Genomic DNA, 17,535 nt, shown 5'->3' on the forward strand with positions numbered 1-17,535 from the left:
TAATGTGTTGTGTAGTGTTGGTAGTGGAATTTGGATCTAGGAACTTTCGAGGTTCAGAGTTATCAGAACATGTAGAAATTGTAGTAATAATATCAGGAGGATCATCTATTACACCTATTGAAGTAGTGATGACTCCTTCTGAACAATCACCAGTGTCAGCAAGAGGTGAGGGATACATTAACAAGTAACACTATGTATGAACTAGTGATTACTGTACTGTGATAGGATCAGGTGTAGACTTTGACTCTAATACAATTATTATAACATTTGGTGTTGGAGAAGTGAGTAAAAGAGTTAACATATCAGTGAGTTGTGATGAGGAGGTGGAAGGAGATGAAAAATTCAATATTATGTTATCACTACCAAGTAATAATCCTCACGTATCACTAAGAACAAACAAACAGACATCTACAGGAAGGATCAGAGATAGTACAGGTCAGTAATGGAGTAGTAGTCAGTGTAGGTGATATTATTATACAGTTGAGGTGAACTTTGACAAGTCATCATATGAAGTAAGGGAAGACAGTGATGAAGTGATGATAATGATAGCACTAAATCAACCATCATCCAAACCATTTGATGTGGTGATCAGTTTGATGGATGTGACTGCTGAAAGTAAGTGCTGATAAGTTTTAATACATTGATGTTAACCAAAATAGCCACACTGTGAAGAAGGGTGTAGTCTTCAAAACACTTTGTGCTGTATCTTTACACTCTGGTTCACTACAATGTGGCACACTCTAATTAATACACCCTACACATACGCATGTGTACATTAGAATGTGTACATATACAACACTTTAATGGGATAAAAAAGTTGAGGTGGCAGCCAAGAAATGCATGGCTGTAAAGATTAATCATTTTAAACACTATGAATATTTATTCATCGGATATACCAACTTTATTCTGCTCTTCATCTGTGCTGAATTTCAAAGCAATCAAATAAACCATTTTGTGTTCTGTTGCAATTTTTGCAAAGTGTATGAAAGGAAGAAGAAAATCAATGGCCTAGTAAACTGTTTAAAATCTGAAGCTGCTTGGCCACCCATTTCTTTAAAGTGGATAAAGCAATATCAATCAAATTTGGTGTTTACGTAGTGGGGGAGCTATACTACAAAATGATGCAATTTGAGAAGGAATCATTACGCTGTGTAAACATTTTTGTTCCTGCAATGTACCTACGGTGTGACTTTAATTTTCTTGGCCACACAATAGACCGCCATGTGTCTTGATACTCACTCTGTTTCACTGTAGGAGGAGATGATTACAGAGGTCAAAGGACTATTACTATCACTATACCAGCTAATCAGATGTCAACATCATTCACTATAAACATCATCGATGACAACATTGCAGAATGTAATGAAACATTTACACTAACACTTAGTATACCATCCTCACCTTGTGGAGTTATTAGTGGAAGTGATGATACTAGTGAAGTGATGATAAGAGATGATGATGGTAGGAGAAGTGTTAGTGATTATGTTGTGTTATTACTGACCAACAGGTGTAATGTTGTCATTTAACCAATCACAATATTCTATTGAAGAGAACATGACTCCATTGTTAGTTGGTCTAATACTAAACAGGACAACCTCTGAAGATGTTATAGTAGAAGTTAGTGTAAATGATGGATCAGCCAAAGGTAGCAGTTACTAATTGTAATGTAAAGTTGAGGGATGTTCTATTTCAGCTGGTATTGATTATAGCCAATCAGGTGTATCTTCTCCACCAATGTTTAATGTGGAAATTAAAAGGCAAATAACATCATCATCTTTTGATGTGAATATCATTAACAACACAATACAAGATTTAGATAAAGTATTCTCCATTACCATCAGACTAATATCAACTTGCTTGCCAATAACCATAAAGTCTGATACTACCAGTGTGACTATCATTGATGATGAAGGTATGATGTAGTAAGGCTTCTAGTTCCAGCTTATAAGTCAGATATCATTTTGGATATAAAAGTATGAATACCATTGGACAAGTAATTAAAAATATCTAAACCAAAACAGCTAATCTGTGAAAAAGGGTGCAGTCCTAAAAAATCCAAGGTGACAAAAAGATGTGAAATCCAAGTTGATGGCTAAGAAATGGCTGTGATGGTAGGTTAATAGTAAACATTTCAATAGTGACAATTCAGATGAATTTGTGCTACCTCAGTGCAAAATTCACCTGAATTGTCGTTAGTAAAAATTTTACCATTAGCCAGAGTTGGGGGTAACTAGTTACTTTTGTAACTAAGTTATATAACTGATTACTTTTAAAGTAACTAGTAATATAACTAGTTACTTGCTTTGTAACTAGTAACTTGTAACTAGGAGTAATTGTGTGAAAAGTAACTAAGTTACAATAGTAACTAATTACAATAGTTACATTGTAACTATAACTAATTATGCTTTAAAAGCAAGAGCACTTCCATTTTTGTGCCATATATGCTACAACCACATTAAGTAGACAGATTCTGTGTACTGTTCTCTATTAGTAACAGACATAGCCATAATTAAAACTGACCTGAAATAGCCACAGAATTGTTATTTTAAGTGCACATATGTAGTGCATCCCTTAATGATGCATATCTGAGCAAAATTCATGATATAAAAGCTAAAAACAAGTAATAATTTATACTACAAAAGTAACTAGTAACTAGAGTACTTAGTTACCTTTTGAAAAGTAACTGTAACTGTACATGGTAAAAAGTAACATGTAACTAGTAACTAGTTACTTTTCTGAAGTAACTATCCCAACTCGGCCGTTAGCCTACTATCACAGCCATTTGTTGGCTGCCGCCTTGGATTTCAGATCTTTTTTCACCTTGGCTTTTTTGAAGGCCACTCCTTTTTTACAGCTTGGCTGTTTTGATTTAGATATCACTTCATTTTGTATTAATTTTGTGTACTCCAAAGCCAACCAATGGCCACTTTGGAGCTTCTTTTTTCATTTACTGCAGATAGGAAGAAGAGATCAACAACTGAATATTTGCTGATGGAATTAATACTGTACAAAATAGTCATGTGAACTATTTTTGTGAATTGGTGTGTTTGTAGCTGAACTCTCAGTAGAGTAACTTCTAAATTGGCCAAGTAACCAGTGTGCCACACCATGAGTATATTGACAGGAAGGAAGAAAACAGCTTTTTCATGCATGTATAGCTCCATGGCCTCTTCTCCAAAGCACATCATTTTTGTATTATCACATATGCCATGCAGCAAATTTGATTAAATTTGCAATAGCCATTTGCGAGATATGGGTATTCACAGTTTCATTTTACTAGTAATTTCTTTGTTTATTCTTAAGCCGTAGGGGGCTACGGGGGCTTCGATTTCTTTTCGCACACTTTACAAACATTGCTATAATGCACAAACGTGTAACTCGATTGCATCAATCTTTGGTACAAATGAAGAGCGTGTGAATTCATGTGCCAAGTTTGCTATGAATCTGATAATATCCAAGGAATTATGGACATTTATTCAAGTAAAAAAGATGAAACTTATTTTGCAGCTACAGGGTAAACTGAATATGGGAATTACTTGAAAATTCATGTGTACATAGGCCGATCATTGTAGCAGTGCACTGTGGTGGTTAGAAAGGAAACAAACGTATAACTACAAAGTTACAAAGCAAAAATCAAACAAATGTAAAAAATCATGGATCAAAATACTCTAATAGAGCAGTCACCATGGGGTAAAAAAGTGCACAAAAAATGTTAAAAAGAAGAGTTACCAAAGTTCAAACCAAGCACCTCCATACCTATCACCTGCATCCTTAGCTGCTGAACCACTGCTATCTTGGCTGATCAATTCACTTAATTTCTTCTTTATAAATGAAAACTCTACTTTAAATCTTACAGTACAGGTTAATTAAAGGTGTGTGTCTTACAGCCAGGAAAGCTGGCATGCCACACCGTGAGTATATTTACAGGAAGAAACGAAACGTGATTTTCACACATATGTAGCTCCATTCTCCCTTTTCGAATTGGAATCATTTTTATACTGCAAACGCCAGGACCGCACATACCTAATTTGAGCAAGATTGCTTGACACAGCCGTGAAATATAGGTAAACTGTTTGCAGCTAAACTCTGAATCAATATGAATTATTAAACACACCATTGAACAAGTAATTACATATTCACTGAAGATCCTTCTAATAGTTAAATTTTTTCGCTACCCATGACATACTCCTATGTTGAAGAAGTACCTAAAGTTTAAAGACATTCTACAGGAGGCCACCGACCTGTAGGTGTGTTAGTGTTTAAAAGTTTAGGCATAAAAATTAATTATACATTTCATTTTCCCATCTGGCCATTTCTATGGAGAATGGATTACACAATCATAATTATTAATATGCAGTAATAAACAAAATTTTATACTTTGTATTATTGTAAGTACGTCTAGTGGTTTTGGAAATTCCCTTTTCTTAAGTTAGTTTAGTTACTCAAACTTTATGCATTAACTTTGTCAGCCTAAATGCAATTACAAAGTAATAGAATTGTGTGAAAAAGAGAAGCCTGGTCATCTGGTTAATTTGGTAGGACTAAAAACATATAATTATGAATGTGTACCTTTGTACGGTCTTATTTTAAATGAACATTTATTTCTGTAATTCTTTAAACCTGCACTAGTTATAAGTTTTAGCTCAGAAAACTTCTACAGTTATGTGTGACATATTGTTAACAGTAAAATTTATGTAAGTCTATGACAACTTCTTTCATTAGTTTTGAGGATTCAGTTTTCTCACACACGTTTCAGTGGATCAGAATCATCAGGGGAAGTGTTAGCCAGTGTAGTGATATCAAGAGGAGTTGAAGATATCATTAACATAACCATCAGCCTGAATGGAGTATCTGCAACTGGTAAGTTTTTAATAGTCTAGATGTGTACAACTATGATTTACAGGTGGAAGTGATTTCAACTCTACTCCTCTCATTGCTACAATTCCTTCTGGAACTACTATCACTACAGTGAGAGTACCAGTGATGAGAGATAATATTGTTGAGGGAGATGAGATGTTTAGTATGAGCTTAAATGTACCATCATCACTTGGTCCTGGAATAGTAGCTGGTTCTGTTACTAGTGCAACTGGAATAATAGTGGACTCTACAGGTAATTAATATCACCCACATGTAATAGTACTTTTAATGTATCATATTGATCATGCATAGCTATAACAGTGAGGTTCACACAGAGACAATACACTGGTTCAGAAGATACAGGATTTGTACTGGTAACATTGGAACTAATTGGAGGAATATCCAGTAGATCATTTAATGTCACTGTTACTCCATTAGAACAGTCACCAGTGTCTGCTGAAGGTAATAGTGTGTATGATAATGTGTTGATTGAAGAGTGTTTGACTAACAGGTGGTACTGACTTTAACAATACTACACTAACTGCTACATTTGATAGTGGGATGACAACTAGTAGTGTTAGTGTACCAGTAGTGGATGATATGTTAGCAGAAGGAAGAAATGAAACTTTTTTGTTGATGTTAAGTGTACCATCATCACTTGGTCCAGCAATAACAGCAGGTGGTAGAGATAGAGCAATAGGAGTTATCATTGATACTACCAGTGAGTGTGTAAAGTGTTATTAGAATATGAGTAATGTGTTGTGTAGTGCTGAGAGTGGAGCTTGGATCTAGAAGATTCGTTGGTTCAGAGTCATCAGGACACGTAGAAGTTGTAGTAATAATATCAGGAGGATCATCTATCACACCTATTGAAGTAGTGGTGATTCCTTCTGAACAATCACCAGTGTCAGCAAGAGGTGAGGGATACATTAACAAGTAGCACAATGTATGAACTAGTGATTACTGTACTGTGATAGGATCAGGTGTAGACTTTGACTCTAATCCAATTACTATAATATTTGGTGTTGGAGAAGTGAGTAAAAGAGTTAACATTTCAATAATGACTGACAATCTGTTGGAAGGAGAAGAGAGTTTTTATATTAGTTTATTACTAAGAAATCATAATTTTCAAGTCACATTAAGACGGTCCAGGACTACTGGAGGAAGTATCATAGACAGTACAGGTATTGCATACACACATAAATGTACAGTATTGCAAATGATAGTTGCCCTAATACAAGCATCAGGTGTAGTATGAAGACACACGGTAGTGTGTTGTGTGGCCAAGAAAGCCAGCGATCACACTGTGAGTATATTGACAGGAAGAAAGAAAAAATCTTTTTCTCGTGTGCATAGCTCCGTGGTCCCTTCTCCAAAGCACTATTTTTGCATTATAGCTGCCCCCCCAGGTAGGGTATGCCACACAGCACATTTGATTAAATTTGCAACAGCCATTTGCAAGATATGGGCATTCAAAGTTTTGTTTTAATTTCTTGGTTTTTTTTTCTTTTTATGCCGTACAGGGACTACGAGGGCTTTGATTTCTTTTTGCACACTTTGCAAAAATTGCTTTAAAATGCAAACGTGTAACTCGATTGCCTCAATCTTTGGCACAAATGAAGAGCATGTAATGGTGAATTCAAGTACCAAGGTTGCTGTGAATCTGAGGAATATTCAAGGAGTTATGAGCATTTATTCACGTAAAAAAAGATCAAACTTCTGTCAGGGCTCCAGGGTAAACCGAATGTAGAAATAACTAGAAAATTAGTGTGTAGATGGGCTGATCATCATAGCAGTGCCTTTTGATAGTTTGAATAGCAATGGAGTTACAGCGCCAAAGTTATAAAGCAAAAACCAAGCAAGTGTAAAATTGTGGGATTAAGGTAATCTAATAGAGCAGTCACCGTGGGGTAAAAAAGGTGTGCAAAAACTGTCAAAAACACCCTTACCAGAGATCGAACCAGGGACCTCCATACCTAACACCTGTGTCCTTAACCACTGAACCACTGCTACCTTGGCTGATCACCTCACTTAATTTCTGCTCTATAATGAAACTTCTAGTTGAAATCTTCTTATAATCAAACACTTGTAATTTCATAGATCTACCAATAGAAGTACTAGATTGTTCTAGAACATTCTAAGTATGTTCTATTAGAAGTGCTCAAAAAATGTGCAGTCTATTAAAGTATTACAATAATATCAAATATTGAGTTAAATCATGCAATGAAATACATTTATAAGTCTGTCTTTGGGCCTTATAAAGTACAAAAAAAGAAGTGAAATCCACACAAAAACTGCCAAGCTATGAAAAGCCTAGGTGAAAAAACTTATGAAATCAAAGGTGACGGCCAAGAAATGGCTGCAATGATGTTAATGCTATATTTTAAAAATGGCTGTGTGCATAGTTAAATTTTATTAGCATTAACATCATTGCAGCCATTTCTTGGCCGCCACTTTTGATTTCACAACTTTTTTTCACGCAGGCTTTTTAGGGCCGCACCATTTTTCACAGCTTGGCTGTTTTTGTGTGGATTATAGTATAAAGAAAAAGAAGTTCACTTAGGAATCATAGGAAAAAAGTAGAGAAACTAGGGAGGACACCTACACCTGCAGATATACTAGTGGACATTTAGTTTATTCGAGATTAAATGTCCATCCACTAGTATATCTATCAATTACTGATTCAAAAGTGAAGTGGCTATAAAACTTTGCTTTCAGCTATGTTCAGCCCGTTACACAGCATTACAAATGAAGAACAGTAGCAGAAGCACCTCTGCAATCAATCTAGTCACCACGGAAAATACAGTCAATTTCCATTTCCAAACATAGGAAAGCCATCATGCCTACCGCAAATCAACACCTTGGGCTGTCAGCAAAAAGAAATTGGACGCAAAGAAGGACAAAGGTAAGTCTATTATGCGTGCATTGTATGTATTGGATGCAGTATGCCAAAAAGTACCTTCAGGTTGAACAGTGAAAATATCAAGTTATACTTGTCTGAAGGCATCAGACAGGTGGTTAGTCAGTAGAAAATTCCACTGTTTAAAATTTTTGTAGCAATTTACTGGCAGCATATAGAGTCATACTGAAGACACCTTTGGGCTTGGTTATACCTAACCAATACTGCCAAGGCACCATGATGGTATTGTGAAGCTGGTTTTTAGGTGATGAATTTGGCTAGAAAAATTCAAACCTTCACAATCGATCTCTAACATACAGTACAGTACAGTAGGACCTCGATTATCCGAACCCTCGATTATCCAAACAGTAGCTGTGACTGTTCTATTAGGGTATTTTGTCAACAGGTGTATGTTCTATTATAGTAGTTCAACAGAGCTCTGCACATAAATCGATGGGCTTCATTTATCCGAATAAATCAACGGCCCAAGAAGCTGGCGCGCCACACCGTGAGTATATTAACAAGAAGAAAGAAAATGCACTTTTCACACCTATGTAGCTCTATGATCCCTAATCCGATTGGAACCAAATTTGCTACAGACGTGCTGGCCAGTTAGGGAAGTCTACATGCCAAATTGGAAGAAAATCGCTCTAGCCATTTCCGAGATACGAGCGACCAAAGTGTCGTTTTAATTTCTTCATTTTTTTCTTCATCTTCATTTCGCACACTTTGCAAAATCCGTCATAAGACACGAATGCGTGCTCGGATCGTGCTGAAATTTGGCACACTTGAAGGGTTCATTAAGGCGAATCTCCATACCAACTTTGGTAGGAATCCGATGACCATTAATGGAGTTATGACTGATTATTTGCATAAAATAAAGTCAAAGGTCTGTCATGCCTACAGGGTAAACCCCTTGGAGGAATGAGTTGAAAATTGATATGTAGATGGAGTAACCATCGTAGGAGTGACTTTTTGTGGTTTGAAAGAGATCCAGATAAAGACCATGGAGATATGACATAAAACCCAACATGTGTCAAAATTACGCGATTGATTTTTATGAATAAAAAAACTATTAGTTTTCACATCTAGTAACAGGCAAACCGCTTAGAGCAATGAACTGAAAATTAGTTTTTGTAGCTGGAATAATCATTGTAGAAACTCCTTGCAGTAGTACAGAAGAATAGGTGTACAAACTACTGAGTTATGACTCGAAACGCAACTACGTGTAACAAATGCAAGATCGAGATACTCTAATAGAACAGTCACCCTAATAAAGCATTCAGCTACGTTTATAACTTAGAATTATATTACATTGCAAGTTATTCTGTGGAGAATTCAGCTACAAACAGTTAATCTGATAGACAATTCAGCTACAGGCAAGTCACCCAGTAGAGAGTTCATCTAGAAACAAATCACCCTGTAGAGAGATCAGCTAGAAGCAGGGGTGGTGGAGAAGGGGGGGAAAGGGGGGCTACAGCCCCTCCCAAACATATTATGGAGGGGCTTAGCCCCCCTTAAATACTTGTAGCTGGTATAGAGCATTTTCAACACGTGATCTACATTACGTAACTTCAAATATCGCCTACGCATCCGCCATACTGGTGAACCAAGCACTGGTGAAACGTATGCTCAGTATAGTGTGTTTACAGTTTTCTTCTGACAGTGGAGAGAAGTCATGGTTGCTGTGGAAGAGAATTGCATCTTTGGCAGTGCTTTAGAGGCTAGGATGATGATTAATAAGCACAAAAGGTGCCAGGACTGAGCTGAAAGAAACCGTTCTTTATAAAGAATCTCTAAGGAATTTCTCGTGTTAAACACCCGTTTCTTGGTATCCCTGACAAGAGTGATCTTTCCAGTGTGTAGTGGTTCAATGTCAAAGGACTGGGATGGGTAAGGCTGTTCAACATTCCGCGTAAGGGGGGCACTAACTAGCTACGTTTGTTATATTGCAGCTGTTCAGCGCAACAACCTTGTTGGCCTTCTCTGCACCATCTCTAGTTTGTAAATATTTTTTTCATGGTATGGCAGAGACCAGCCTGTATAATAATGCAGGAATAGGATGAACACATGTATTATAACAGCGTTAATTTTAACTGCTAAAAACCAGACATTTTGTTATGTTACATTGTAAAAAGCCCCTTACTGAATCTGCCTTTGCAGTTATCATGTTGATACCTGTATGCTGTGCCCATTTTAGGTTGCTGTCCAGCAACAACAACACCCAGGTACAGCACTTAGTATGGCTTACTAGGTGTTGGATAAGCTTGGGTTGTCAGAACTAACATGAAAGTAAGGCAAAAGTAATTATGACTGCTGAAGTATGCCCAGCGGATGCAAATCTCAATAAGCCGGATTTTACCGAGTGCCACATGTGTTCTGTTCTTGATAGCTATGCCGTGATGGTATGACTAGACATTTTGTCTTATTGGACAGTTTACAGATAATATAGTAGTTATTTCTCCATGGCGAGTGCTGCACACAAACAAACAGAGTTGCGTGAAGATCTTCTACACACCGGCATGCAAACTCAAGTGTCATGATCATCTACAAAATTATAGTAGACTAGATAGTAGATGTCCAGAAAATCTATATGTATTTATTTTTATTGTTAACAACAAATGGATCAGTCCACATGTTTGTGTCGTTTGTAAGATTTGTTGTTGTTTTGTTATAGAAAAACAGCCATATTCTTGGACTCCATGCACTGTTTACCAGGAAACCAGTATCTGCAATTTAATGACGTAAACAGTACACACATCAGGGGAATCAATCACTTCTGATTAAATGTTGTCATGTCTGTCCATGTGTCCCATCAGCACTACATAAATGTAGTTTAACTTCTCACATCTACGTACACTGGATAAGCCACAGTTATGACAATCATGTCAGAAAGGTTTATTGTATTAACCACCACTAAGACTCGCTACTTCACAGTTGTGAAGTGTATCACCCAAAATTATAATTTTCACTAAGTTCTTGTATTTAGTGTATGATTATTTTATATGTTTGGTTTTGTAAGTTTTTACATTTGTATACATCTGAGGGGCAGAGATTAGTACAGTGACCCATCTACTATCCAAACCCAGAGAGTGTTAAGATAATCGAAATGAAATTGAAGCTCATTCATTTCTGTACAGAACTGTGCAATTAGTCTAACTAACAAAACTATCATTTCCACAATTCAGATATGGCCGTATAAAGGAAGGACCACTGTAATAAGTCATCAAACATAAAGCCACTTCAACATATTCAGTCTCATCACCTCAGCAGTAATACCTAAAAGTATAGCATTCATTGCAATATCTGTGAAAGACACCTCCCAGAATCTTCCTTTCAGCAATCCCGATTGCAATATGTGCACTGAGTATTCTAGGTGGCAGCTGGCTACATATACAATGGACCAAAGAATCATATATATACCATCATAGCTAAGCTTTCTATCATGGAACAAAATTTACAAAGACATACAGAGCTAATATCTCGCTAAAAATCAGGCTGAGCTCGAGGCTGAACCATTCATACTGTAGCTCAAACTCAGCCATGATAGATCTGCTGAGTTAAATCCCGGGCGGTACTCCAGCCAGTAGCCAATTTTTTTTCCCCCGGGCTGGATGGACTGCCCTTGCCTACCACCCCCAGCACAAAGAAAGCACGTGCTGGACAACTGAATAAAAAGGACCAGATTGCTGAAAGTTTAAAAGTCCCTGTGCTCATCAATGCAGCCCATCTCAGGAGAGGCATCAGAGGAGCGATGCGAGATGGACCTACTTCCACGTATGTACATTGTAGCTGACCGAAGTAGAGAAAAAGACAATGTGCATCGGATAAAAGCCAGAGTCTGACTGTAACTAGTAGAGCCGCGGCGAGATAGATCGTCAGCCAAACGACGGTAGAAAACTATTGCCTCCCTTCCCATACCTCCAGTGGTCGCAAACACAAGGGGAGTGAAGGAGGCCTGCTCAACCTCTCTGACACGGTCACCATACTCACGTTTCTTCTGTGCCTCCTGACGTCGATACAAAGAGGGGACACTGGTGTTGCAGTAGCTCGGTGCATTAGGATGAAACACCCTTAAGTCAAAAAAGGCACTTTGCCACTGCCCCCAGAATCCCCTAGCATGTGTATCTGCCCTAGTCTCATCCTGACGGTTGGCAGTCTTAGGTGCAATGATCTCCCTAGTAAGTGGCTATAAAGGTGGCTCAAGGGCCACACCATGACATGTCTTGGAAAGCCACTCTGCAGTGATGTTTCGCAAGGCATTGTGGCGAACAAATGTGAGGCCTCCATGTCTACAAATCATAGCATGATCCACAGAAAATGGGACCCCACAAACACAGTGACTGGGTATGTTCAGGAGCTTCCAGCCTTATCTAAGATGCAAGGCATCCCACAATTCTTGCTTCATCAGATGGAATCCCTGCTCTGCAATGCTGTCAGCCAGGCAGAAGCACCCGGTTCACTGTTCAGGTCTAAAACTCTTTGGAATTGTGACGAAAGGTTAGATTTGATCGTAGAAGCCCTCCCCCTCAAAGTAGAGCGACGATCCTGATGAATCTGAGCCTTGATAGAACTGACGTCGGATAGAGGGGCTAGTAGATTATGAGCAACAATCAAAGATCTCAGAGAGTGTGTGATTTTGATAGATGCAGTAAACTGAGAATCAGCGATGTCTACAGGATTGACAATACCCAAGCCACCTAGGCGGCAGGGTAGAGAGAGCACATCACGCTCTAAGGCAGAACAAGCACCATGGCCAGTGAGGGCAGGGATCAGCTTCAAACGGATGGCATCCTCTAGAGGCTGAAACAGGGGCCCGACATTGGGGATGGTCCTCATGATGTATACCCACCGGCCTATCATCCCATGAGTGAAAGCACAAAAGCCGCATGAGGACGATTTGTAGCAATCTCAGCCAAAGCAAGCACTTCACTGGACCAAGAACAAACCTTCTTGGCCACAACCCCCTCTGCAAATTCTCGAGAGCCCAATGCAGCCCCAAGATGGCGCTGGCCCTGATCAGTAATCTGCATACCAGTGTCAGCAAAGATAGATTTTGCCAATACCTTTAGTAGCAACAGCAAACAAAGTAACAAAACTTGTCCGGGATAGCCTTTAAGAGAAATTCCCTGTTGAACGGCTCTATTCGAGAATCTATTTTTAGTCCGCCCCTTCATGCAGTTACTGATCAACCTTGTAAAGAATTGCAAGAGATGTACTTCTCTTCCACTTCTAGTATGAATTCTCTTCCACACCAGTAGAATACTGTAAACACGATACACTGAGCAAACTATTACATGGTTCACCAGTACAGTGGTTCACCAATATGGTGGACGCGTAGGCGAAACTTTAAATTAGGTAATGAAGATCACGTGTAGAAAATGCTCTATACTGAGCTTCAGTTATAAAAGATCGATATACTCTAATAGAACAGTCACCCTAACATTGAATTCTAATATAGCAGTCACCACACAACAGTCAAGCCATAATACTGTGATAACTACTAAAATCAATCTGAAATTCAATCTCAGAGGGTTTAATTTTCAAAATTTTCCTGTGGGGCATGCCCCCAGATCCCCCTAGGTTTGCATGCTAGTGTGCTTTGCTCACTAAGTAAGATGTATCCCTATAGTTTCCCAGCCATGCAGCCCCCTGAAATAAAGTCCTCTCCTCCACCTCTGGCTAGAAGAAGTCACCTTGTAGAGAGTTCAGCTGCAAAGAAACCATCATGTAGAGAGTTCAGCTGCAAACAAATCACCCTGTAGAGAGATCAGCTAGAAGAAGTTACCTTGTAGAGATAGTTCAGCTACAAAGAAACTACCATGTAGAGAATTCAGCTGCAAACAAATCACCCTGTACAGAGTTCAGCTATGAACAAATAACCCTGCAGAGAGTTCAGCTAGAAACAGGTCATCCTGTAGAGAGTTCAGTTACAAAGAAACCATCATGTAGAGAGTTCAGCTGCAAACAAATCACCCTGTAGAGAGATCAGCTAGAAGAAGTCACCTTGTAGAGAGTTCAGCTACAAAGAAACAATCATGTAGAGAGTTCAGCTGCAAAAAGATCACCCTGTAGAGCGTCCAGCTAAAAGTCACCTTGTAGAGAGTTCATCTACAAGCAAATCACCCTGTAGAGAGTTCAGCTACAGTTCAATTTACCCAGTAGAGAGATCAGCTGCAAACAAGTTATCCGTAGTAAATAATTGACATGTAATAACTGTATGTATTATATATATAATTTGTACATTTACTGATAAAATCTGAATTAGTTAAAGTATTAAAAATCTGCTTCATTTTTTTCTTCCTGTGGCAAAGAAAGAAAGATAGGTTAAAAAAACCCAAAGTCGGCCTATGGCCAGCTTTGGGGTATACAAATACAAAAAGAAATGAAATCTAATCCAAAACAGCCAAGCTGTAAAAAAAAAGAGTGCGGCTCTCAGAAAGGCTATGGTGAAAAAATATGTGAAATCCAAGGTGGCAGCCAAGAAATGGCTGTGATGGTAGGTTAATGGTAAAAATTGTAATAATGACAATTCAAGTGAATTTTGTGCCAAGACCAAGTGGCAACAAATCCACCTGAATTGTTGTTATTAAAAGTTTTACCATTAACCTACAATCACAGCCATTTCTTGGCCGCCACCTTGGATTTCACATCTTTTCACCATAGCCTTTCTGAGGGCCACACTCTTTGTTTTACAACCTGGCTGTTTTGGATTAGATTCACTTATCTGAACACTTTTGTGATTCAGCTGGTACTCAGGTGTTTGGAAAATGGAGGCCCTACTGTGCTACTGTATACTGTGTGATAATTATTTTACAATGCTTAGCATTATACTAACCAGTTTTACCATATTTTTTAGTACTTAGAATACAGTTTTCATCAACAAGCTATAATGGATCTGAGACAACTGGTGAAGTGATAGTTGGTATTACGGTATCAGGAGGAGTAGCCACTACATCTTTTAATGTGCTCATTCATTTGAATGGAGTGACAGCTAATGGTGAGATTACCTTTAAATATTACAATTTGAGAATGAAATAATTTTTGTGTATGAATGCTGTAAGGAAAATAAGAAGGCATCATAGAAGATTGGCTTACAACTTTCATTTACATACAGTGAATTTAGAAAATCATTACATATTAAGCATCATTGTTGATGCTTCAACTTAGATGCAGGAATGGATAATGTTGTAGTGTAGTAGTATGTGTTTTGTGGATACGGTGGGATTTTAAGAATCTGGATATATGGAACCCTCTCTCCTTGAAACTGCGGTTACATTAGCTTAGCATGCTAATAATCTACATTAAAAAGTGAAAAAATATAGCTACTATACCAGTGAAAGGAGACGTTTAATTTTATATTGTACCTGAGTAGGGATCATAGAAATGTCAAGCAATGAAACAAGGGAAGTCATCTACACCTGCAGCTATGCTAGTAGAAATTTAATTCCTACTTCAGTCACATACATAATGTAGCCATGATTAACAAATTTTCTACTAACTGACTAACTGATGCCTTCAGCCAAGCATAACTCAGGGCTTGATTTTTTTTCACTGTTCAACATTGCTTCATCCTAGACATGCCTTTTCACCAACTGTAGTATGTACAATGCATGTATCATAGACTTACCTTTGTCTCCAGTTCTTTTCACTGACAACGCAACCATATAAATTTGTAGTAGCATGATATTGTTTCCCTGAGGGGTGTGACACCTTTAGCAATCATGCGTGTCCTTCAGCTAGCAATCACAAATCAACAGATCATGAGCAATTTCTGCCGATGGAAATAATTAAAATCGGTTGATATCTAACCAGTTTTGCATGTGCATTCTTACAAAACAACTATAACACATTGTCCATAAGAGCTCACTAATAGTCTCATGCACAAATCACACTATGGCATTCACACTTGAATTTTCATCAAATCATGAATCAGGTTTCAAATCACAAATCAAGTTTCATATCATAAATTAATTTCAAGCGCCCATATGGGTGATTTTCCAAAATTTGGTCACATTGCATACAGATTGTAAAGGTGTCGCACCCAAGGCTTTCTTGTAGCAATATCTCCAATTTTTTCCATAGTTATTGCAGGGACACTTTTGTGCTCTTCTTCATTTGTATCACTGTGTAAGGGTGGAAAATAACTAAAGACAAAGGGTAATTCCCACTGCACTTACGGATCAAAGAATAAAAATTAGTGAAACAAAGGAACAGCAAAAAAGTAGTGAAACAAGGGAGGTTGCCTATACCTGCAGATGTGTATACTAATGGACATTTAGTCCCTAATTCAGTCATGCTTTACAGACTGAAGGGTTAAATTCCCATTAGTATATCTGCAGTCATAGGCAACCTCTCTTGTTTCACTATATTTTTTATGCTATTCCATTGTTTCACTACTTTTTATTGTTTGATCTCTAATCCAACGTATATTTCGGAAGGCTCAGTTTCCGTATCAATATGTAATTGACTAATTACAATGACATATGACAGCCATCTTGAAGTACACATGATCAAAGATAAGTCAAATTACATCATCATTCTGCTTGAGTATCAAGACACACGGTAGTGTCGTGTGGCCCAAGAAGTCGGCGTGCCACACCATGAGTATATTAACAGGAAGAAAGAAAACGCCTATGTAGCTCTGTGATCCCTTATCCGATTGGAACCAAATTAGCTAGAGATGTGCCGCCCAGTTAGGGGAGTCTACATACCAAATTTGAAGAAAATCGCTCTAGCCATTTCCGAGATATGAGCGAACAAAATTTCGTTATAATTTCTTTGTTTTCTTCTTCATCTTCTTCATTTCGCACACTTCGCAAATTTTGCCATAAAACACGAATGCGTGCTCGGATTGGGCTAAAATATGGCACACTTAAAGGGCTCATTAAGGTGGATCTCCGTACCAATTTTGGTAGGAATCCGATGAACATTCACGGAGTTATAACCGATTATTTGCTTAAAATAAGGTCGAAGGTCTGTCACGCCTACAGGGTAAACCTCTTGGAGGAATCAGTTGAAAATTGATATGTAGATGGAACAACCTTCGTAGAAGTGCCTTTTTGAGGAATCGGGATAAAGACCATGGATATATGACACAACACCCAGCCTGTGTCAAAATTACGCGATCGATTTTTATGAATAAAAGAACTATTAGTTTTAGTGTCTACCAGGCAAACCGCTTAGAGCAACGAGCTGAAAATCAGTGTGTATCTGGAATAATCATCATAGAAAGTCCTTGCAGTAGTACAGGAGAATCGGATTACAAATCACTGAGTTATGATTCGAAAGGCAACTACGTGCAGCAAATGCGAGATCGAGATACTCTAATAGAACAGTCACCCTAATAAAGCATTCAACTGCATTTATAATTTACTCAGTTATATTCCATTGCAAGTTATTCTGTAGGGAATTCAGCTACAAACAAGTCACCCTGTAGTCAGATCAGCTAGAAGAAGGTACCTAATAGAGAGTTCAGCTACAAAGAAGCCATCATGTAGAGAGTTCAGCTCAAATAAATCACCCTGTAGAGAATTCAGCTACAAACAAATTGCCCTGTAGAGAGATCAGCTAGAAGAAGTTACCTTGTAGAGAGTTCAGTTACAAAGAAACAATCATGCAAAGAGTTTAGCTGCAAACAGATCACCCAGTAGAAAGTTCCGCTATGAACAGATCACACTGTAAAGAGTTCAGTTAGAAACAAGTAATCCTGTAGAGAGATCAGCTAGAAGAAGTTACCTTGTAGAGAGTTCAGTTACAAAGAAACAATCATGCAAAGA

The 17,535-nt window shown here is 38.0% G+C and overlaps 2 protein-coding genes across 2 annotated transcripts in view; one reads left to right on the plus strand and one right to left on the minus strand.

The window, feature by feature from the left end:
* The window catches only part of LOC136267080 (uncharacterized), a 341,703-nt gene that overhangs the window by 269,644 nt on the left and 54,524 nt on the right, over positions 1-17,535 (minus strand). The window lies entirely within an intron of this gene.
* Positions 1-17,535, plus strand: part of LOC136267075 (adhesion G-protein coupled receptor V1-like) — an 84,257-nt gene that overhangs the window by 39,714 nt on the left and 27,008 nt on the right. Inside the window, exons 17-29 of the mRNA XM_066062132.1 lie at positions 16-165; positions 226-435; positions 481-615; positions 1,255-1,461; positions 1,508-1,645; positions 1,694-1,912; positions 4,723-4,860; positions 4,904-5,110; positions 5,170-5,319; positions 5,369-5,578; positions 5,625-5,774; positions 5,835-6,041; positions 14,616-14,756. Coding sequence (XP_065918204.1) covers positions 16-165; positions 226-435; positions 481-615; positions 1,255-1,461; positions 1,508-1,645; positions 1,694-1,912; positions 4,723-4,860; positions 4,904-5,110; positions 5,170-5,319; positions 5,369-5,578; positions 5,625-5,774; positions 5,835-6,041; positions 14,616-14,756 — 2,262 coding nt within the window. The remainder of the gene's footprint in view (positions 1-15; positions 166-225; positions 436-480; positions 616-1,254; positions 1,462-1,507; positions 1,646-1,693; positions 1,913-4,722; positions 4,861-4,903; positions 5,111-5,169; positions 5,320-5,368; positions 5,579-5,624; positions 5,775-5,834; positions 6,042-14,615; positions 14,757-17,535) is intronic.

The sequence above is a fragment of the Dysidea avara genome, chromosome 9 (genome assembly GCF_963678975.1).
Source record: "Dysidea avara chromosome 9, odDysAvar1.4, whole genome shotgun sequence".
Lineage (NCBI taxonomy): Eukaryota > Metazoa > Porifera > Demospongiae > Dictyoceratida > Dysideidae > Dysidea > Dysidea avara.